Here is a 24,609-nt window from a genome sequence, read left to right on the forward strand (position 1 = left end):
ATGGTCACCAAGCAGTTTGCCGAGAGGATCCTTTTGTTGCACGATCAGAGATGATGTTATTGTGCTGTTTTTGTTGTGGTGTGAGGTGATTTATTATTTGTCTATATCATCGCTGCAGAATTGGAAGAGAAGAATTATCTCAGTAGTCAGCTTTCTCTTCAAGTGGGATTACAGTGATGCCACCTGCATATCAGAGAGACAGTAGCATAAAGGAGCAAAGGATCAGAAATTATAACCACCTAGCCTTAACTTGAAATTGTAACCACAGGAGCTTGCTATTATGGTTAGTCCTAACAAGATTTGTGAAAGGTGTATTATATACAGGGTGTTCGGGATAAATTTGACAGTTTCGTAAGGAAAAAGAAAATCTTCTTTGTATCTATTAAATTTAATGAATTGACAAAAAAACATTACAGGCAGAGTTAATTACAATACTATCAACAAGATTTACTCAAAATAACCACCATTAGCATCGATCACAGCTTCAATTCTGCTTCGGAACCTCGAACAAGCTGATGCTACAGTCTCCCTGGGAAGGGCCACAAAAACTGTTTTAATTTTATCCATTAACTGGGCTTTTGTATTACTGGAAGTGCGATTGGTGTCTTTTTCAACTGCGCCCCATACAAAATAATCCATGGGGTTAAGGTCTGGGGAGTTTGGAGGCCAAACATTTGGACTGGTGAAGTCGTAGAAATTTTCAGACAACCATTTTTGACTTTTCCCAGAGGTGTGGCAAGGGGCCGAATCCTGCTGCCATACATACGGCCTACCATTGGCTACCCTTGTTATCCAGGGCTTGACTACAGTTAGCAACTCCACGAACAAAGCCCGAATTCCAATGCCAGGGTTCTTCAACACCTGTTCCTGCAGATTTGCGAGGAATTCTGCTGTACGAACGCAATCAGATCGTCTGCTAGGGATCTTTCTTCTTGCTACATCCTCGTAGTCACCATTGCAAGTCTCTAGTTCATGCCTGATTGTTTTTTACTGTATTCAGGGAGCATTGGGCAGCAGTCGTAATATCCTTATTTTGATGGCGGGCACGAATCATCATGATACAAGTTATTCTCTTCCATGATTCAGGTGGGTTCCAGCTATCCATCCTTTCTGACATCTTGTATATGAATGAAGAAGGGTCCAAACTTTTAAATGAAGAGAAGTGTGTGTTAATACATGTAACTTACGGAAAAATATAATTAATTATAAATATGTCAAATTTATTCCGAACACCCTGTATATATATATAAAAATTAACACCATGCACTGCTCAGTAGCACTACCTTCCACAATGACAATTTATATATATATATTTATATATATAAATTAACACCATGCGCTGCTCAGTAGCACTACCTCCCACAATGATATGATAATAAACATGATCCATCAGCTATTTTCAAATAGAATGATGTAGTAATGCTGCATTTGATAGTCTATCAGGAACCTACTCTTTTGTATAACTTGAGTCTCCAGCAAGTTCAGACTGTTCCACTTTTGCTTTGTTGTATTTCTTATGTTTCTCTTTACAAACAGCTGCACATATCTCTGATTAGCCAAAGTAAGATAGACCATAAATGTAGGGAATCTGATAAACCATGGAATGCCAATGAGGGTGGGGGGGGGGTCACAGAATCTAAAAATGAAAGCGTTTGAAATGGAATGTGACTCAATTGTCTAGAATTTATACACCAGGTTAGGGAAGGTCATTGATATTTAGGATGAAAGGAAAGTTGGAAAAAATGCATCTGTGATGAAGTTGTAATCTTCTAAACAAGTGCAAACTTGTAATAATTCAGTTTTGGCTTGCTCACATACTTTTCCTAACCAGTGAAATCTCCTGAACTTTATTAGTTGTCTTAGTATAATTCTTAAACTTAAATCTCCTCTCAACAACAAAACCCAAATCCTTCTATTATTCACAATCTTTCCAGAGACTGTCCATCTCCCTTATTATAAATTTGTATATTTTAATTTTTTACATTAGGAATTCTGTCCATTCTTCTAATAAGATCATCCTATAAAGAATTGAAGTCATTTAAAAAATTTGCTATTCCACCGAGCTTCATATCATCAGCAAAGAGAGTTTAATTCTTAATAATTTTGAACCTAAATCATTTATGAATATGTTAAACATAAAGGGCCCTAACACCAAACCATGAGCTACTCCACTCTCTCTTAACCATCTTGCTCTTAGATTCCCCCCCCCCCCCAATCACTACTTCCTCTCATTTACCTTAGTCAGATGTCTGCCTACCTATCTTGCTAGATAATTGTCAGTACCTGTTTGGCGAATTTTAGTTGGCAGGTTCTTATGCTTAATGTTTTCGAAGCTTTTATTGAAATCCAAATAAAACAGTCATTATCACGATCAGTTTCCCTCATAAACACTACAGGTCTTCTGTAATTGATCCCCTATTAACAAAACTAGCTGTACTTTGTTGAACAAGTGATAACCATCAGGGATATTGTCTATAAGATTCCTGATTAATTTATCTATTATAGCACTCCCAAACTATCTGTAATTCTCCACTTTATAGCGTGAACTATCCTTATGAATTAGAATAACCCTCATAAACATCCAATTAGAAGGGATAGTATCTTTCTTCATTCTTTGATTCATTAAAGATAATTAAAATTTAATTAATTAACAGTGATACACATTTCCAACCACCAAAGAAGATACATATACCTTCTTTCAAACTTGGCAATTTGGTGGAAAATCTAAATACTGGATTTAGTATTGATCTAGAATACTAAATCTAGTACTTAATAAGTGAGCAAGAGGTTTATGAGAAGTTGAGCAAACTAGATGTTAATAAGGCTGTGGGACTTTATAATATATCACCATGTATTCTGAAGGAATGTGCCAGGGAGTTGACACCTGCCTTGACATATTTTTTTTAATGAGTCTTGCACTGGGTCAAGTTTCTAAGGAATGGAAGGAGGGCAAGATTGTGCTGCTTCATAAGGGCGGTGATAAAACTCAAGCATCAAATTATAGGCCTGTATATGTGTGTGTGTGTGTGTGTGTGTGTGTGTGTCAAGTGGTTAAGTTGTTGGAGAAGTTTATGAGAACTAGGATTCAGAATTGGGTTGACAACAATAATATCTTTGATGGACAGCATGGATTTGCTAAAGGGAGGTCATGTTTTAGTACTCTACTTACTTATTACAATAAAGTGACTGCTTCCTTGAACAGAGGAGAAGGATACACAGTAATATACTTGGATTTCGCAAAAGCTTTTGATAGAGTACCTCATGATAAGTTGACAGTCAAACTAGAGCAGATGGGGTTGGATATTAGATTAGTGCATTGGATTGGAGACTTGCTATCTGATAGGTATCAACAAGTTGTGTGTGGGGGGTGCAATATCCAGGAAAAGGAAAGTCACTAGTGGAGTGCCTCAGGGGTCTGTTTTAGGGCCATTACTATTTAACTTGTATATTAATGATATTGGCGAAGATTTGGATGGAGATATTCAGTTGTTTGCAGATGATGCAAAGTTTGGACGAACCATGAAGAGTAGGGAAGATGTTGTGACCTTACAAGAAGCCTTGAATAAATTGAATGATTGGGCACAGGAATGGAGATGTGAGTTCAATGTTGCAAAATGTAATGTTTTAAAATTTGGAAAACAAAGATTGGATGCAGAATTTATGCTTGGTGAGAATATATTGTTGGAGGTGGAAGAAATAAGAGCTCTGGGGGGGGATAGTGGATAAGGATCTGAAATTTAGGGGACACATAGCCAAAATTGTGAAGACAACACAAAGGCTTCTGGGAACGATGCGGAGGACATTAACGTGTAGAAGTAGGGAGATTCTTGTTCCGTTGTATAAGACTTTGATTAGGCCACACATGGACTACTGTGCCCAGATTTGGTCACCTGGTTTTCAAAAGGACAAAGGGATGTTGGAAAGAGTCCAGAGGCAACTGACTAAGGTAGTTTCTGACCTCTGGAATGTCGAACACGAGGAAAGATTGAGAAGATGCAATTTACAGAGTCTGGTGGATAGGAGGAAGAGAGGAGATATGATAGAGACCTGCAAGTTAGTAAGGGGTTGTTATAGGATCTATGTTGGAGAAGTTCTACAGAAAACAGTGTGTGTGTGTGTGTGTATGCGCACACACACACAGATGGAAGGGGAAAATTAGCATTTTAAATAGTCATTAATGAATAACATTAACATGCAAGGTGGTTATATGCCTTAGTCCAGAGTTCACAGGATATTCATTGTGCCTGGTCGTTAGTCAAGTAGAATACCAACATTCAGTTGTAGTTCAGTGAACACTGCAGTAATTTCTCTTGGTAGCAAAGGATGAAAGAACTGAAAAAGATGATAAAAAAGAATTTCTGCGTCAATTCATCTTCCTATCCATGAGCAAGTAAATCACTAGACCAGGGATCTGCAAGAGATTGTGATTGAAAAAAAGTAAACATCATATAAGTAATATATATTATTATTATCAGTGCTATAAATAGCTTTTCATAGCCCTGTGCAAGATTTTATTTTTGGCTCCCCTTTTTTAGAAAAAAAAATATTTTAAAAAAATATGATAGAAATAGAAATATATGTTTATGAATCGGCCTCTATGGCAGCAAAATTTAAAATTTGAAAATGAAAACATATTCAGGGGTGGCCTCTTGTGGGAATGGATACTTGGGAGAAGGGAGACAATGTCAGGTAACACTGAGCCCAGTGGAGTCTAGAAGGGATAAGGCTGGGTATAGAAACAATGGCATTTATATGCTGTATACTAATGCCAGGAGTATCCGGAATAATGGAGAGGAATTGGTGGCGCAGATAGCATCAGCCTGGCCAAAAATTATTGCGATCACTGAGACGTGGTTGACAGAAGGGGATATAAAAACAGGAATAGAAGTCGCTGGGTATAGCATTTTTCGTCAGGATAGGAGGGGAAAGCGTGGTGGTGGGGTGCTGCTTATGATAAGTGATGACCTTTGTCCTCTAAGAGTGGAGAATTTGGAAGGAAGTGAGACAAATGATTTTGAGAGCGTATGGTGTGAGCTAGAGGTAGGCAAGACAGGATATTTAGTGGGGTGTTGCTACAGACCCAGGAGCACAGAGGATGGGGACCAGGAGATGTTTAGACAGCTAAGTTTGGCAAGTGCAAGAAGAATGATTGTTATGGGAGATTTTAACTTCAGTAGTATAAATTGGAGAGAGGAACATGCATGTAACAATAGGGGAATGGAATTTCTAGAATTCTTGAGGGACAAATGTCTTAGGCAACATGTAACAGAGGGAACAAGAGGTTCAAAAATTTTGGATTTGGTTATAGCATCAGAAGAGTTGATAATAACTGAGTTGACGTCTCTCCCACCAGTTGGAGAGAGTGACCATATGGTGTTGACATGGAAAATGAATAGACATGCAGGAGTATCAAAGAGATGGGAACTTATGTGGAATTATAAGGCAGGTGATTATAATAGTCTTAGACGTCAACTTCGGGAAGTTTCATGGAGAGAGGAATTGGACGGCCGGGATATCACCAGTGCGTGGGAAATTGTGAAAGAATATTTGTTATCAGCAATGGTAAGTTGTATACCACGAGTGAAGAAGAGGGCGCAATTTGGAGTAAAGTGGATGACAAACAACATTAAACAGGAACTGCATGCGAAAAAGAGGCTATGGAAGAGATATAAGGAGACAGGTGAAGAGAGGATGGGTGAAGAATATAAGACACAGGCCAGAAGAGTGACTCGTGTGGTAAGGAAAGCGAAACTGGAATATGAGAGGAGATTGGCCCTAAGTTCCAAAGAAAATCCTAGGGAATTTTTTAGCTATGTGGCCAGTAGGAGGAGAAATGACTGTGGAAGAATGATATTGTGGGATAAAAATGGGAATAGAGTGACTGATGCAGAGGACATAGTGGAATTGTTCAATGAACACTTTATTGGAGTATTTCATCCTGGAGGAGTCAGTTTTAATGCTAGAGGGATAGGACTGGTACGAGGTCTGGAGGTACAGGAGGAGAGTGTGTTTCAGATACTGAGTACTCTGGATGTCAGTAAAGCTGTGGGACTGGATGGTATTTCACCACGAGTTTTGAGAGAATGTGCTAGCGAATTGACAATACCTTTAACGTGGCTTTACAATGAAAGTCTGGCTTTGGCAAAGGTGCCCAGGGAATGGAAGGAAGGTAAGATAGTGCCATTGCATAAGGGTGGTAACAGACTGGAAGTGTCTAATTATAGGCCAGTCTGTGTGTCATCAGTAGTTGTTAAGATCTTGGAGAAAGTAGTGAGGGACCGTGTACAGCATTGGGCAGATGAGGGTAATGTTATCTGTGAGAATCAATATGGATTTGTGAAAGGACGCTCTTGTTTTAGCAATATGCTAGCCTTTTATAATAAAGTTACAAGAGCATTAGATGAGGGAAAGGCATATACTGCAGTTTTCTTAGACTTGGCGAAGGCATTTGACAGGGTGCCACATGATAAGCTGATATTTAAGTTGCAGCACATGGGTCTGGATGTCAGATTGGTCAACTGGATTCAGGATTGGCTGTCTGATAGGTATCAGAGAGTTGTGTATGGTGGAGCAGTTTCCAGGAGGCAGAGGGTTACAAGTGGGGTCCCACAGGGCTCAGTACTAGGACCTGTATTGTTTAACCTTTATATCAATGACATAGCCAGTGGATTGCAGGGGGATATTCAGTTGTTTGCAGATGATGCGAAGCTGGGAAGGATTATTAGTAATAGTGCAGATGTGGTAGCCCTGCAAGAGGATTTAAATAAGCTAGATAGATGGGCAAATGAATGGGGGTGTCAGTTTAATGCAGCAAAATGTAAGGTCTTGAGGTTTGGGAAACATCGATGGGATGCTGCATACTCTATGGGAGGAGTTATACTGGAGGAAGTAGGGGAGACAAGAGATCTGGGGTTGATGATTGATAGAAACCTGAAGTTTAGGGGACATATTGCAAAGGTAGTGAAGGTAACACAGAGGATTGCTGCTATTATGAGAAGGACACTGACCTGCAGAGATAAGAGGGTTATCATTCCGTTGTATAAGTCTCTGATCAGACCACACTTGGACTATTGTTCTCAGATTTGGTCCCCAGGATTTGAAGGGGATAAATTAACTGTGGAAAGGATACAAAGACGGATGACAAAGATGGTTTCAGGACTGTACAAGGATAGTTATGAGGATCGGCTGAGAGAATGTGGACTGCAGAGTTTGGCAGATAGAAGAAGGAGAGTGATATGATTGAGACTTTTAAACTGTTGAGAGGTGGTTACAGGGTTGACACTGGGGAGTTCTTTCGCTTGGTTGATCAGCGGGAAGGAGTGATGACAAGAGGCCATCCCTGGAAGTTACGAAAGGAAACTGTGAGCAAGAGGGTAAGGAGTGGTTTCTTTATGTGGAGGGTGGTTGAGCCGTGGAATGCATTGCCTGATGGAGTGGTGGGAGCGAGAACGGTCAGTGAATTTAAAGAGTGGTATGATAAACTTTGTGTTTCTCAGGGGGGGATCTCCCCTCGATGAGTCTTGACAGACTTTATGTCTTAGGAAGGACCTCCCTCGATGAGTCTTTTGACTCCTTGGAGGCCTGAATAATAATAATAATAATAATAATAATACTGATTATTTTTTGATACCCATTTCAGGGCCCCCTTCATTGTGAGCACTGTGTCTGTGCTCCCATTGTACCTGATTAGTTAGTTCACTGATTATTATTATTATAAGAGAGGCCTCCAGGGAGTCAGGGACTCATCGAGAGAGGCCACATACATATATGTGTGTGTGTGTGTGTGTGTGTGTGTGTGTGTGTGTGTGTGTGTGTGTGTGTGTGTGTGTGTGTATATATATATATATATATATATATATATATATACAGTGGAATTTCGGTTGTCGAATGTGCTGTGGGAGAGCATCAGTTATGGCTCAGCCTTTGCTCAGTGCAGACACCGAAGAAGGATAGTGATAGCAGCAAAGTGAAAAGAAAAGTTGTTAGAACCATGGCACAGCAAGATCCGAGATCTTGCTATGCAGTTCGGTATGGCAAAATCAACGATCTGTATAATGCCTCAAAAATAAAGAGGTGATCAAGGAGGCTGACGTTGCAAAAGAAGTGAAAGTTTTTACTATCACAAACAATTGGAGAAGTGGGAAAATTGTTGCTGCTTTGATTTTTGCTTAAGATTTTATGCATTTTTATTGTTTTTATAAACGATTTTATGCATGAAGTATTATAAAGGTTTAAATAAGCAGTCATCTGGGGATTCAGAAAAACGGTTTAATCCATTTTACATTAATTCTTATGGAAAATTAGTTTGTTTTCAAACGAATCGGTTTCTGAACAGCCTTTAGGAACAAATTATGTTTGACAACTGAGGTTCCACTGTATATGTATTGTATAATATATGAATAAACATAAAGATATAATTTTTATGCAGGGATTCCCTGAGACCTGACAATTATTTCTCACGTTCCTTCAAGGTAAAAAGATTGAGAAAGGCTGTGCTAGACAGTTCGTTTCTGCCCACTGTAAAAAATGTGTTAATCACGTGGTATATAATCACTGGGTTTTCCTAAATGGAAGTGTTATTAAGATCCTTTTATCAGCTGAAACAATATGATAATGCTCTTGCAAAATCAAACACTTATATACAGGTTAAATAATCACCATTAGATAAGTTACTGTCTGCAAAGAAATTTTGTAACAAATGTATTTATCTGTTTCTCCATGTCCATCGAAATCAGTAAAATGATGACTTCAACTGAGTGAATGGAAAAAACTAATATATATTGTTTTTGAGTCATCCTTGTATGAAGTTTTCTCTGGAAGATGTTTTCTTCTGCCCTTTGTTACTTATCAAAAGATGATAGATATTACTAATACAGTTAACCCTTGAACAACATGGGGGTTAGGGGTGCCGACTTTCCCCTCCTCCTTCATTGTTCAAAAATCTGCATATAACTTTTGATTCCCCAAAATCCTAGCTACTAATAGCCTACTGTTGACTGAAAACCTTACCTATAACATAAACAGTCAATTAATACATATTTTGTATGGTATGTATGTATTATCTACTATATTGTTGCAATAAGGTAAACTAGAGAAAAGAAAATGTTATTACAGAAAATCGCAAGGATTTGAAAAATACATTTATAGTACTGTATTTATCGATACCGTAAGTTTATGTCGTCTGTTTACAAGATTATTGTATATCTGTCAGCACTTACATCATTATTTCTTGTATGATACAAAACACTGTACATATTATATGTATTGCTAACACTAGACATCAAAAATGTAAAGATAATATAAAAAAGAAATCATATTTATTTACCAGTATAATGATTCATGCATTCATAACAAAGAAACAGCTATATGATTGCTTTAGTAGCATAGTGAAATCGATACAATTGCTTCACGGTAGCCTAGCCCTAGTGAATGAATCATTATAAATTTTTTATTTCATGCTAATTAATTTAACTACTTAAGTGATTAATAATAGTTAAATTTATGGAGTTATGATTTAATACTGCATCTTTACGTTTGTTTACATTTCTCTTGACTGCAAATAGCAATGTATGGTCTCTAAGTGTTTGTGTGCATAGTACTGATAAATTGTAACTTTTTTATAATAGATTTGTATATACTTTCTAGTAGTAAATGATAAAATAGACTAGTATCTGTATATATTTTATGCATTCATGATATACTTAACTTTTTTTAAATTTTTTCGATATTTCTAGGCTGCACAGTTTGTCTGCGAGTATTTTTCAAATTGTTGAAATCTCTAAAAAAATTTTCAATATATTTATTCAAAAAAAAATGCATATAAGTGGAACTGCAGAGTTCAAATCTGCATTCTTCAAGGGTCAACTGTATAATGTTTAAATAATGGCTTAACATATGTAAGAGAAAGGGTCACAGCTGTAGAGTAGGAGGAACACTATTAGAATTCAGAGAAGTGGGTATAGATGCATAATTAATTAAAAAATTATAAACAGTTAACAGCAATCATGTCCTAAAAGACATAGACACTAGATGTGGAATTGACTGGAACTCTACGATTCATTGGAACCATACCAAGATGCTATATTACAATAGGTTCAAATTTGATCATCTATTTTTTTTTAATTGTATGCCCTATGCCACCATGCTAATCTTAATTGGACAGACTGTATGCCTATCTCTAAGATTTAGGAAGTGATTGCTGTTAATTATTTACCATTTTTTAAAATTAATTAATTATACATTTATACTCACTTCTCTGAACTCTAATAGTGTTTCCTCCTAGCTGCGACCAAGACACATGATATTATACACATGCTGTATGATTTGTTCTTGTATTCATAATTTAAATGTTTTTTACCGTTTCTTCTGCCTTCTCCCTGAATGAAGCTCATGACATATTTGAGCAAAATATATAGGAGTAATAAATTCTATTTGGTTTACTCTTACATGTGTGAAGTTGTTATTTAAAACAATATACAACCTCTGTCCAAAAAGAAACCGAACTTTTCAAAAATAGAAGAAACTAGTGGCGCCACCTGTTGTAACTTTTTGTTGTCGAAAGCGGCAACCTTCATTAGTGTTGTGTGAACTGCTTATGACATTTGTTTCATTAGAAGCCGAGTTATAGTGCCAAGAGTGACAGTGTGTTTTGATGAACGGTCAGAAAATGAGTTTCAAACAGAGAGCCGCAATTGACTTTTCTGTCAAACTTGGTAAAAGTTTTACCGAAACGCACCAAATGCTTCAAAAAGCATACTACGGTGATGAATGCTTATCCCATACTCAAGTTTACGAGTGGTTTAAGCGATTTCAAAGTGGTCGTGAGACGCTTTAGGATGACGAAAAGCCGGGCCATCCAAAAACTGGACTGAACGAAGTTAACATCCAAAAAGTGCATGATTTCATCAAAAGAAACCTGAAATCATCCGTGAGATTGATTGAAGATGAATTGGAGATTTCAAAATCAACTGTGCACAACATTTTTACCGAGAGTTTGGGCCTTCATAAATTGAATTAGCGATTTGTTCCCCACAAGTTGACCGATGACCAAAAAATGTATCGAATTTAATACTGCAAGGACCTCATTAAAACCACTCGTAAGGATTCAATGAAATGATCGTTACTGGCGACGAAATGTGGTGTTTTGTGTATGAGCCCAAAACAGGGTGCTGAGTGGAGACCACCAGAAGAGGTGGTCTCCACTCAGCATCCAAAAAAAAGTCACTTGGAGAAGTCAAAAGTAAAGACAATGCTGATTTGTTTCTACGATTCCAAGGGCATTATCCAATTCGTTCCGCCTGGCCAAATGGTCAATGGTGAATTTTATCTTGAAGTTTTGAAGCGATTGATAGCAAGAATTTGTCGCACATGGCATGAATATCGTGATCACCAACCGTTCGTCAAAACACACTGTCACTCTTGGCAGTATAACTCGGCTTCTAATGAAACAAATCTCATAAACAGTTGACACAACACTAATGAAGGTTGCTGCTTTCGACAACAAAAAGATACAACAGGTAGCGCAACTAGTTTCTTCTATTTTCGAAAAGTTCGATTTCTTTTTTGGACGGAGGGTGTACTATGTCTAATACACATATCTATTAAATGTATATCATAAAAGATATATATTTACATATTGCACACATACAACATTGAGCTTTTATTTTAAGAATGCCTTTTGATTTTAATTGCTAGTATGTAGTTTAACATTAGGAGTTCGTAATCATCTTAAACTAAATAAATATATGTAATAGTGAGTTTAAAACAGTTATAGGACTGTTGTGATCTCTCTTAACTAGCCTAGTAATATAATATGCATTGTTTGCAGTATGTTCTTATGAAAGTACAGATATATAGCAGTACAGTGTTGTTGATGAAGTAGTGGAGATGGAGAATTGTAGAGTAATTGCTCTCCCTTGATGAGTCTTTGGACTTCTTTGAGGTGTCATATAATAGTAATAGTTCATACTGAAAATAACAGTACATCATCATCAATGAGTAGAAAGCTGTACACTAATGTACTGTTATTTTTACGAAATATCTGTACTTTCATTAAAGTTTATTACTGTGGCTGTTGTGTAATATGTTCTCTGTTTCAGGTATATTTTAAGGATGTTCATCCTAAATACCCAGAAGGAGGAAAGATGTCCCAATACCTAAATAATATGAACATTGATGACACAATTGATATCAGAGGACCCTCTGGATGCTTGGTGTATAATGGCAGAGGTGATAAACATAAAACTGTTATATTGCATTCACTGTCTCTTCTAAAACAAATTCACTGTCACTTCTTATTCTCCTGATAAAATTAAATACATTTCTAACTGGATTAATTTACTAAGTTATGATAGTTGCAATAACAGAAAAAAAAGAAAAGGAAAACTATTAGATTTTGATTGTAATGGATTTTATATCTTCAGATTTTGAATTCAAATGATTTTTATCCCTGGTTATATTGATTTTAGATATCATCTTTTAAAAATATCCATTACATCATGAAAAATTAGATTATCCCAATAGGGTAAATACTAATAAACTGGGAATTTATAATACAAGGTCATTCATATAGAACTAGACCCAGAAATTCTGTTATAGACCAGAAATAGCAGCACAGATTCATCTCAGAGCATTTGTGAACTGCCAAGCCATTTCCATGTAAGGCAAGGCTCCTGAGACTCTAATCAGTTTCATTCATTATTTGCAAACTATAATGATAACTTTGGGTTCAGTTCTATGTGAATCACTCTGTATATTTAATATATAGATAAAAAAAAAACTAAAGGGACAGGTTCATCAAAACATCACTCTGATACTCCAAAATCATTCTGATGAAGAGGTTTGCAGTTATGGTGACTCATTTTGAATTTCTGAAAGTACAAGTGCTTCATGTACAAGCCAAAACTCTAAAGTACCGGTATCCAATTAATTGATTGATTTTTCCTTTCAGTCGTTTCCTACTGTAGTGACTTTGTAGGCATTGCCCACAAAGTATTCCTGGTGAGATTTTTACAGGGTGGTTCACCATTGCTTCCTCCCCTCCCCATTTTATCCGAGCTCGGGACCAGCATATGGCTGAGAACATAGATTATTGCAAGCCTGGATGTAATATCCTTATTTACTAATGTTCCAGTAGAAGAAGTAATCAGCATTTTGAGCAACTTTTTTCTTTTTCCTCAAGATATTGCTTCTCTTTTCCATCATTGCCTAAAATCTAATTTTTTCTTATGGAATGGAACGATTTATGAACAATTAACCGGCCTTGCAATGGGCAGCCCTCTTTCATCCCCTTGTGAAACTGGAAAATGACATTCTGTCTCAATTAGACCCTAAACCCACAGTGTGGTGGAGATACGTGGATGAAATCTTTATTGTATGGAAAAACACAGAAAAAGATCTTTTTGATTTTCTAACCAAGATTAACTCCTTCCATCACAAAATAAAGTTCACCTTGGAACTTGAGAAAGACAAACAATTGCCATTCTTGGTTACCTTAATTAAAAAAACAAATGGATGGCCATATCAGCCTTACAGTCTATTGCAAACCAACCAACACAGGTCGATATTTGCACTTCACACCTTCACACCACATTTCTCAAAAACTGAGCATTGTACACATGCTCAAAAATAGGGCCACTCTCATCACAACAGAAGAAAAAGATCTCAAAGATGAATTATCCCATATATCAAAAACCCTAATAGAGAATAGTTATCCAAAAAAAACAGATTGATAAGATACTTTTCTGTGACCCCCTCCCACAACAACAATCTGAGGAAACACGTTACAAATCCACCATTGCCATTCCTTATGCTGGGAGACAGTTTCTAAAAAGATTGCTACACTCCTCAAGCCACATGAAATACGTGTGACTTTTAGATCTTTAAAGACTATCTGGCATTTTTTAAAATCTCCGAAAGACAGTTATGCCTTCTTCAAATATGCCGGTGTCTACAACATTCCCTGTTCATGTGGATTAAATTACATTGGTCAGACCTCAAGAAGTTTGGAAATAAGAAAAAGAGAATACATTGGAGATGTAAACAACAACAGAGAAGACAATTTGGGTTAGCCCTTCATTTCTTGAGGAAAAACCATACCATCGAATGGGACAAAAGCTCCATGCCCTATTTAGAGGAGGATTTCTGCTCCCGAAACATAAAAGAAGCTATAGCAGTCATCCATTCTAAACGCAACCTCAATAGAAATCAAGGATTAATTCTAGCTGATATTTGGAATACCCTCATAAGATCATTAAGCACGTCAAAATTAAATTTCACTGCTAATTATAGAACATTCCTGCATAACAGCAGTTGATATCATACACTCTCAATGCGTTTAATATACGCTTTCTTCTGTATTTGTAAAAAAAATACAATTGTATTCTGTCCATTCCTTCACGACCAGTTTAAGTTGCTTTGTATCTCTTTTATACACCTTGAAGCCAGACAGCTAAGTTGGTGAAACTTGTTGGTGTTTTTTTTACTTAGTATCAATTATTAAAATCCTTTGGCCAATATACAACCCAGTTCATGTTAATTTCTTGGACTGCATTTAAATGGCTTTGGAGTTAGATGTTTGGATAAAGTGTTTAGTGAGAGTGTGGTAGTGCAAAACCAGGGAAACTAGAGATATATTAGGAGGATGAAATCAAGCATGTTTCTGGCCACCCCTATGATAAATGAGCATGGGTACAGTAATGATTAGAGAGAAGAGTTGTTAGTGGAAGCAAAAATGAAAAGCAAGAAAGTAAAGATTGTGAGTCTGCTGTCTCATACTGAGACAGCAGATTCACATTATGCAATGCTAAATGGGATTTCACAGGTCTCCATTTTAATTAGGTTGGTAATGACATTATATTATGGGTACAATGGGCTGTTGAAATGCATGTACATGAATGCAAGAAGTATCAGGAATATCAGTTGACTTGGCTAAAAATTATAGGCATTGGTGAGACCTGGTTGACTGAAAATGATATAGTTACAGGGATAGAATGTAAAGGGAATTGTGTTTTTAGGAAGTATATAAGGAACAGGACAGGAGGTGGGGGTATTGCTGACTATAGCTGCAGAATTACAACCAACAAAATTAGAAGTTAAAAAGGATATTAGGTCTGAGGGAGATGGTTCATTCACAATGCTCTCTCTTTTTCTCCCAGACTCTCGCACTTTTATGCTTTTCCCATTCAACTGTCCGGCGTGAAATAGAGGCAAATAGGACAAAATACATTGTTTGGTGCTGCTGCTGCTGTAGATCAGACGGGTTAACAGGAAGATGTAGATGCTATGTATCAGCAGTTGTATCAGATGCTATGTGCCGAACAATTGATTTTTACTATGAGGGACATCGATTGGAGGGAATAAAGGGGGGGGCATAGCAAGATGAAGTGGGATTTATATGGTTGCTAAGGGATAATTACATGAAATTTCAGGTTTCTATCAATCATCAACCCCAGATCTCTTGTCTCCCCTACTTCCTCCCTTCCTCCAGTATAACTCCTTCCATAGAGTATGCAGCGTCCCATCGATGTTTCCCAAACCTCAAGACCTTACATTTTGCTGCATTAAACTGAAACCCCCATTCATTTGCCCATCTATCTAGCTTATTCAAATCCTCTTACAGGGCTACCACATCTGCACTATTACTAATAATCCTTCCCAGCTTTGCATCATCCGCAAACAACTGAATATCCCCTTGCAATCCACGGACAATGTCATTGATATAAAGGTTAAACAATATAGGTCCCAGTACTGAGCCCTGTGGGACCCCCACACCATACACATTTGGCCACATCTTGACTATTGCACACAGATTTGTTCACCTGGGTTTCTTAGGGCAGTGCTTCCCAAACTTCTGGATGCCACTTCCCCCTTTGGAAAAATTAAAATATTGCACGGCCTCCCTTGGAAAAAAATCGGAATATAGAAATATATTATTATTGTATTTGTATTTAATACAAAACATACACACCGAATATTGCAAAAATCAAATGCAAATATTACATTTTTTGCATCTTACATACACATTTGACATGGCACATTATTTCATATTTTTATATAGATAGATATATTGTTATTGTACATTTGTAGTGCATGCACATGAAACGTAAAATGATTAGTAATAAAGAAAGAATTAAAACATAAAAGAAGTTTAATGACAATTTAATGTAATGGATCTGTTTCAATACTGCAACACCGATATCAGGTGAAATATTTGAAACTGCAATTCTTAGATTTCTGCTGAAACTTATATGAATAAGCATATATTTACTAATATTTATTAAGCACCGAAATACGCAGGAAACAAAATTTGTGAAGCAACACCAATGTGTTATTTTTTCCATTAAAATATAAAAAATAACAAAAAAGAAATAATAAATAATAAAAATTAAATGTGTTTCTTTTAAGATAAAAAAAATCTACTTAGTCTTAAAAGATTTTAAATTTGTTTTCATTATTTCACGGCCCCCTCAACAAAACCTACAGCTCCCAAGGGGGCCGTGGCCCACAGTTTCAGAGGATTCAGAGACAAGTGACTAAGATGGTGACAGGTCTGTGGAATACTTTTCCGCCTATCTTACAAAGTTTAGTTGATAGGCGGAAAAGAGGGGACATGATAGAAACTTTTAAGATATTAAAGGGATTTTATAAAATTGATACAAGTAAAATTTTTCAATATGTGACATAGTTCGAGAACTTGGGGCCATTCTTGGAAGTTGTGTAAGAGTGTGGTTAGTAGGGGTGTGCGGACCAGATTTTTTGGGTGGTGAGTGAGTGAATTGGGTTGCCAGAATAGGTTGCAAGTTCCCTGACGTTGAATGTGTTCAAGGAGAGGTATTATTATTATTACATGACATTGTGGGAGTACACACAACTCTACCTTGCTGAATACATCTCATCCTCTCCACCACCACCATCTATCGCCCATCACCACCAACAATGGTAATTTTTGTCTGTAAATTGAGTGTCTTCTGAAGGCCTATTTGTCTGTAGGTATGATTAGATTTGTATATATGATGGTTGATTTGGGTCTTCTGCGATGAGTCTCTGGACTCTATGGAGATACCTTAAAATAATAATAAAGTAATAATGAAAAAGCTGATCATGATGTCTGAATTTTTAAGGTTATGATATGTTTTTATGGTTTTAAAGTAAATGAAAAATTTAATGAAGGAAAAGTTTGCCCATGAGAGAGAGAATTATTTTGCTAACTTGTTCAGTAAATTTTGGGCTGATTTGCTATCACTCAAATATAGGCCGAACGGGGACATTGAATTTGTGAATTTCTGGGGTTCCATGTATTTGTAATGGGTTAACATAGTTGGTTTAGTTCTTTTAATAATTTATACAAGGGGTTTCGGAAAAGTGAGGTAACGCGTTTTTTTTTTTCTCAAAGATATTTAGTGGGAAGTTGAAATTAAACCCCAAAAAATACATGAACATGCACTACTACTTCTCCACAAACTTTCCAAATTTATTGATACACTTGTCCCAGTAATAAAGCAGTTTATCAATATCAATATTGAAGAAGTCTGTGCTCATACCTGTAACTAACATCACACTTCCTGATGAACTTCCTCATCCATACTAGAACACCGTTTCTTAATAGGGTCAAACAAGGGAAGTCTGAAGGCACTGTCTGGGCTGTGGGGGGAGGGGGGGGGGAGTTTCCCATCAATTACAGTGCAACCACTCATGAGTAGTGTGTGGAGTAGCATTGTTGTGCACCAGAATCACAGCAATTGTCAGAAGTCCTGGTCATTTGCATCAAATGTTGGCTTTCGGTTTATCCAATGTTGCACACTAAAACTATGCATTGATTGTCCCTCCTTTCGGCAAAGAAGTACACCAACAGACCGCCTTGGCAATCCCATTACACTGAGGCCATGACTTTTCAGACAGTGGGAACAGCTTTGAATTTTTGGCCCACAGGAGATTATGGATGTTTCCAGGTCATTGAGTCTTGTTTACTCTGGTGTAAAGCAATGAAACCATGTTTCGACTGCTGTGACTAGGCAAGTGAGAAAATCTTTGCCTTTGTCATTTTATCGTGACAGATTCTCCAGGCACATCCCCTTTCATGTCGCCTTGTACTCCTCTGACGACTGTCAGGGCTCCCATTGGGAGCACACCTTTCGAAAGTGAAGGACATTGTGAACAATTTCATGAACAGTGGACTTACTCAAGTTCACCGCTTGCGCAATTCCATGCAGTTTCACTCCCCGGTCTTCAAGAACAGTGTCCTTAATGCACGAAATGTTGTGTTCTGTCTTGCTCGCTGAAGGCCTGCCTGTCCAATGTCAATCTTCAATGTCACCACAGCCCTGTTTAAATTCATTGCACCAAAAACACACCTACTTCTTTGACATCGCCTTTTTACAGCAACCAGTTCATGGTAAATTTCACTTTTTGAAACCCCTTTTGCTTGCAAAAAATGAGTAGCTTTATTGACACCTGTTTTGGACCACAATAGTATGATCTTGCAACTGGAATTAGCTATGAGTGATAGTAGGGGCACACTGCAATGGTGGTCTTTTTGAACGTTACTGACAGGTTTATCTGTCGAACATGTTTTATCTCATTCCCTTTCACCATTATTAAGGGGGAAAAAATCTGTTACTTGTCTTTTTGGAAATCCTCATAGTTATTTATTTTTTCTCTTTGGAATTTAGTGTAATCCTGGTAAGTAGAGTCTTAGAAGATTGCAAACTTCATTGTTATTTTTTATTTGATCCATTATGACATTTGCACTATTCTTTGGTAATAATATAAAATAAATAAATAAAAAATAATAAAAAATAAATAATATTTTTGTTATATAAGGATTTTTAAGGCTGGTATTTCTTTGTGAACTGTTCTTTTTTCGGAGGTTTGGATTTTTATCAGAATGCTGGTCACATCCAAATAAATATTGTTAGCTACTGTGGTAGATAATTTTATCCCACATTTAACACTGGTCACGATGTCTTGAACAGGTGCATTGTATAGTAATGATAACAAAAGTATGACCTTGACTTGAGGGCATTGACTCCATCTTCTATAGGCTGCCATAATAAATTCACAGCTATGGGAATAAGAGCAATGTACAATGTATAGCAATTAATTTATCATCACACTTATTTGAATTTCAATGAAGCTAAATATCTGAGCATGGGAAGTATAGCATTAATATGGAAATAGATTGGCACTACCTCTATTGAGTTTTCCAAAATCAAAGTGACTATCACTTTTAAAGGATTATTTGGAATACTAAATCAAAAACTGATTCTGCTATATTTATACATTGCAACAACTAAAGAAAGTCAGAAAACCATCACATGAAAAAATTCAAAACCTCCCAACAATAAAAAAAAAACACCCTGACTGCACTATTACAACATTATAGTAGTGAGTTTATTATTATTATTCACATCTAATCCTCCATAGAATCAGAGACTTATCATGGGAAGTACACACTATTCACACAATGCTCATTCAACTTGCCTTAAACTGATTCAATGTGTCTACATTCAAAACACACTCAGGCATTGCATTCCACTCACCAACCACTCCATGCAAAGAACCTTCTCCTCACTCCTCTACTCGTCCCATCCTTATACAGTTTCCAGCGATGGCCTCTTGTTCTACACCCCCCCCCCCCTCTCTCCCATTCTATGAAAAATCTCTTTCAGGTCAACCTGATAACAACCACTGACTAGCTTATGTCTCAGTCATATCCCCCCCCACCTCCTCCTCCTATTCACGAGGCTTTGCAATTTACATTCTCTCAATCTGTCCTCGTACTCGACATTCCAAAGACCATTGACTACCTTTGTGAATCTTCTCTGGATCCTTTCTAACCCAGCGACCAAATCTGTGCAATAACAATAATCCATACGAGGCCTGATCAAGGCCTTATACAGTGTCATAAACTCTTGTTTCTGCATGTCAGGTTCCTCTGCATCATTGCCATTATCTGATGTGAAGTCTTTACAATTTGTGCAATGTGGCCTCTGAATTTCAGGTCCTTGTCCACCACCACTCCCAAATCTCATCTCTTCTACCTCCTTTAAAGTTTCTCCACTAAGTGTATACTTTGCATCTCATTGCTGCTTACCAAATCTCAAAACCTTACACTTTGCAGCATTGAACTGTTAGTTCCACTTACCTGCCCGTTCATGCAATCTATTCAATTCCTCCTGTAAGGCCATAACATCTGTTTGACTTTGCATTGCTCTTCCCAATTTTTCCTCATCTACAAACAGCTGCATATCTACAGGGTGTCCCAAAATTCACGCAAGAAGTAATTTTTATAGAAAACACAGGTTTTTAATTAAAAATTGTAATTTCTTATTGATTCATAAAGTATACAGTATAGGGTTATGCATGGAATAGCATATCGGGTAAATGACCTCCACAGCTTTGCTGGCACATACGCACTCTTTTGTCGAAATTCATCCATGATGGAAGACAATGATCAACAGATAATTTTGATAAATGTGGCTGAATTTTGTTGATACAGCGCTCAATTTCCTCCTTCAAGGCATGGGTGGTCGTGGGCTTGTTGGCATAAATCTTAGACTTCAAAAAACCCCAAAGAAAAAAGTCCAGCGGCATTAAGTCACATGATCTGGGCGGCCAATTCTGATCACCAAAACGGGAAATTACATGACCAGGAAATAACTCATGCAGTAATTGAATTGTTTCTCGGGCTGTATGGCATGTGGCACCGTCTTGTTGAAACCACATGTTGTCCACATCCATATCTTACAATTTAGGCACAAAAAACTGGATTATCATGTCGCGATAACAAGCCATTAACTGTTATTGCCTTACCAGCCGCATTTTCGAAGAAGAATGGACCGATGATGCCTCCAGCCCAAAATCTGCACCAAACAGTGACACATTGTGGATGCATTTGTTTCTCAACAATCACTCGTGGATTTTCTGAACCCAAAATGCGACAATTTTGTCGATTAACGAAGCCATCAAGATGAAAATGAGCCTCATCGCTGAAGATGATTTTGTTTGAAAAATAAGCATCCACTTGTTGTTGTTGTTCCATAATCCATTCAACGAATTCTCTTCGCTGTGTGTGGTCAGTAGGCTTCAGTTCTTGAGTCAATTGAACTTTGTAAGCATAAAGATGCAAATCTTTCGTGAGAATACGCTGTAGAGAGCTTCTCGAAATGCCCAATTCAAGACCACTGTGCCGAATTGATGTTCCTGGACTCTCAACAACACTCTCACGAACTGCTTCGATGTTTTCTGTTGAATGACTTGTTGAAGGACGGCAAGAGTGTATAAGATCACTAATTGATCCAGTTTCCTTGAATTTTTTAATTAATCTTTTCACAGTTGATGAAGTTAAATCACTATTCCGACCATATTTTGTACGAAAATTGCGAACTGTGGCTGTCAAACCTTCATTATTTTTAAAATATTGCTCAACAATGAAAATGCGTTGTTCTTTCGTGTAGCGCTCCATTTTTAATAACCCTGAACTGTCAGTTGTCACGCTGTCTTTTTTTTCTCGTTGGCAACACTTTACTGCACAAATGGTGCTAAATTTAAATCTTGCATGAATTTTGGGACACCCTTTAGTTAACCCATCCGTGTATCATTAACATACAATTTGAGCAACAACAGTCCCAAATCTGACCCCTGTGAGTATGAGTGCATTAATTATTATTATTACACCCTCCATGGAGTTGGCCAATTCATTGTTGGGAAGTTCATTCATATTTATCATACTGAATCTTAAAATCCTTAATGATCCTTGCATTAACAACATATTCTGGTAATGCATTCCATTCACTTACAATTCTCCATGTAAAAAATATACTCCTCACCACACTTACATGACTTCCAGGGATGGTCTCTGCTTCTTCCTTTCTTGTCTTCTATTCTTTTTATAATCCTCTCACTAACTTAAATATCTCTATCATATCACATCACATCTCTTCTGCCTATCTGCCAAACTCTGCAATCCACATTTCTTCAATCTCTCTCTCTATAGCCAGCATTCCAAAATTCTGATATTTCTTAGTCACTCGTCTCTGGACACTCTCTCTCTCTCCAATGTTTCCACATCACATTGCAAACCAGGTGACCCAATCTGAGCACAATAGTCCAAGGGTGGTCTGACTAATCTTTATACAGTGACACAACCTCTTTCTTATCCATACATGTTAGCATACTTCATATCATAGCAGCACTATGATGTGCATTCTTTGCAATATGCCCTTTAAATGTCAGTCTGCTATTAACCATCACTCCCCAAATCCTCTCCACTTCCTGCAGTACCACACCATCAGTATAGTACAATGCAACACTTTGCATTTATTAATATTAAAACTATAACCCTACTTCTTTGTCCAAGTCAAAAGTCTAATCAAATCTTCCTGAAGGGCATTAACATTAGCAATGCTACTTATAATTCTTCTGACTTTGCATCATCATCGACATGATATATCATTTACAAACAAGTTAAACAGCAGGAGCTGTGTGGCTATATAGAGAGAGAGAGAGCGATTGAAGAAATGTGGATTGCAGGGTTTGGTGGATAGGCAGAAGAGATGTGATATGATAGAGATATTTAAGTTAGTGAACCCTAGGGTATGTGACTGGTTACCTTCCTTTTTTTGAGACTGCTCCATCATACACAACATGCTGGTATCCTTCGGAGAGCCAATCTCCAACCCATCTAATCAATATACTATCTATTCTCATTGTCTGCAGCTTGTACACCAATTTATCATGTTTTAATCTATCCAACACTCTTGCAAAGTCCAAGAATATCAGTGTATATGATTTTCCCATATCTAACACACACTCATTACCTTATCATAAAATGCAAGTAAATTGGTTAAACAAGACCGACCCTTTACAAATCCATGCTGACCATCATAAAAACTGTTATGTCCATCAACTCAAGCCTGTATTCTATTCCTAATCAGTCTCTCCAGCACTTTCACTACAACTGCAGAAGAGTTTGCAGACAGTCTATAATTGGAAACTTCTGTTCTAGAACCATGTTTGTGGAGGGGTACTATTTGCCTTCTTTTCACTTAGAAATCCTACCCACTACAAGACTTTCATTAAACAACCTGATCAAGTACATAGCTAACTGGTGCAATTTGCCTAATTGCCTAATATCTTGAAGACAGTCATTCTAAGACTATATTTAGCTTGACTTCTCTGAATAACTGCTTTTATCCCCCACCACACACACACACACACACACACACACACACACACAAAGGTTTCTGCAACACTCTGAGTGCTTTATGCCTTATCACTTCCTATTTATGCTTTGAAGATGCTGGTTTGAAATTAAGCAAAATATTAGTTACTCAGTAAATTATGCATTTATTTTGTTCTTCTGGTTTTTATACTGTGAAACATTATTATGAGTAATTATTTTAATGTGATCTTCTATTTTTATATTTATACTGTATTTAAGTATTATGAGAATAAATATATTGGAATTTTAATTCGAGATTGACAGTCCTCCTTGAACTGTAATGCATTCTATAGACATTTTAATAGGCCACCTATGTCTAATATACATACCATATTGCAACTCTTACAATAGCTTCTCAGTCAGATTCATGCAGTCAATTCATTCAATATTAACAGTCTTGCTTAATTAACAAACATCTGATAAAAATGAATTTTACAGAGAAGAGAATAAAAATAGGTTTTGAATAATGGAATTTTATAGTAAATGACTTGTACATGTATTTCATCTGCATACATTTACTTACCCTGTATTCTATTCCAGGACAGTTTGCAATCAAACCAGATAAGAAGAGTTCACCCATAATCTATAAAATTAATAGTGTCGGAATGATTGCTGGAGGATCAGGTAAGATTTCCATGAAATGCAAAATGAAAGAAAATTCAGAAATACTAATAAATAATAAGAATGTGCAGGGTAGGCAAACATACTGATTGTAAAAATCAGACCCCCAATAGTCCTGACTTTTGCGCCCTCTATGGGTGCAGTGATTGGAATCATGCTGAGGGTTTAAAAATGATAGTCTCCCAGATTTTTTATTTGATGTAGCCAAATTTGTTTAAGTTTAAAGTATGTTGTTGATAAAGAGTTCATAAAGAAAATGTGGAGCAACCCTCTCACAAGGAAGATTTTGATTTGGAGCCTCCTCCACTTAGGCATGAAGTTGAAAGAGCAGTTAAGCAGCTTAACAGTAATAAGGCTCCAGGTGCAGACCGAATCCTGGCAGAGTTAAGGCCACAGGAGATGGAGGGATAAGAGTCTCTTATAGATTGATAACAAGGATATGGGAGACAGGATCATGACCTAGATACTGGAAGAAGTCTCTTTTCATACCACTACATAAGAAGAGAGATATGAAGGTGTGCAAGAACTATAGAACTATTAGTTTAATATCTAATTCAAGCAAAAATTTATTGAATTTACTAAATAGGATTGAGGCAGAAATGCCCAAGGAACAAGCAGGTTTTAGGAAAGATAAGAGCACCAGAGATCAGATTCTTTGCCTTAGACCAGGGGTGGGGAACCCCTTGCCCACGGGCGAAATTTCGCTCGCAAGTCTATTTCAATTCGCCCCTTTGCTGATGTACTCGTATGTACATCAGCACACTACA

At 37.1% G+C, this 24,609-nt stretch overlaps 1 protein-coding gene across 3 annotated transcripts in view; it reads left to right on the plus strand.

The window, feature by feature from the left end:
• The window catches only part of LOC150105848 (NADH-cytochrome b5 reductase 3-like), a 147,184-nt gene that overhangs the window by 78,788 nt on the left and 43,787 nt on the right, over positions 1–24,609 (plus strand). For all 3 annotated transcript variants that reach the window (XM_090393620.1, XM_090393621.1, XM_090393623.1), the window contains exons 7-8: positions 12,099–12,228; positions 23,762–23,845. In XM_090393620.1, coding sequence (XP_090249746.1) covers positions 12,099–12,228; positions 23,762–23,845 — 214 coding nt within the window. The remainder of the gene's footprint in view (positions 1–12,098; positions 12,229–23,761; positions 23,846–24,609) is intronic.

This window comes from Typopeltis vanoorti, chromosome 6 (genome assembly GCF_054136105.1).
Source record: "Typopeltis vanoorti isolate ZY-2024b chromosome 6, IOZ_Tvanoo_1.0, whole genome shotgun sequence".
NCBI classification, from domain to species: domain Eukaryota; kingdom Metazoa; phylum Arthropoda; class Arachnida; order Uropygi; family Thelyphonidae; genus Typopeltis; species Typopeltis vanoorti.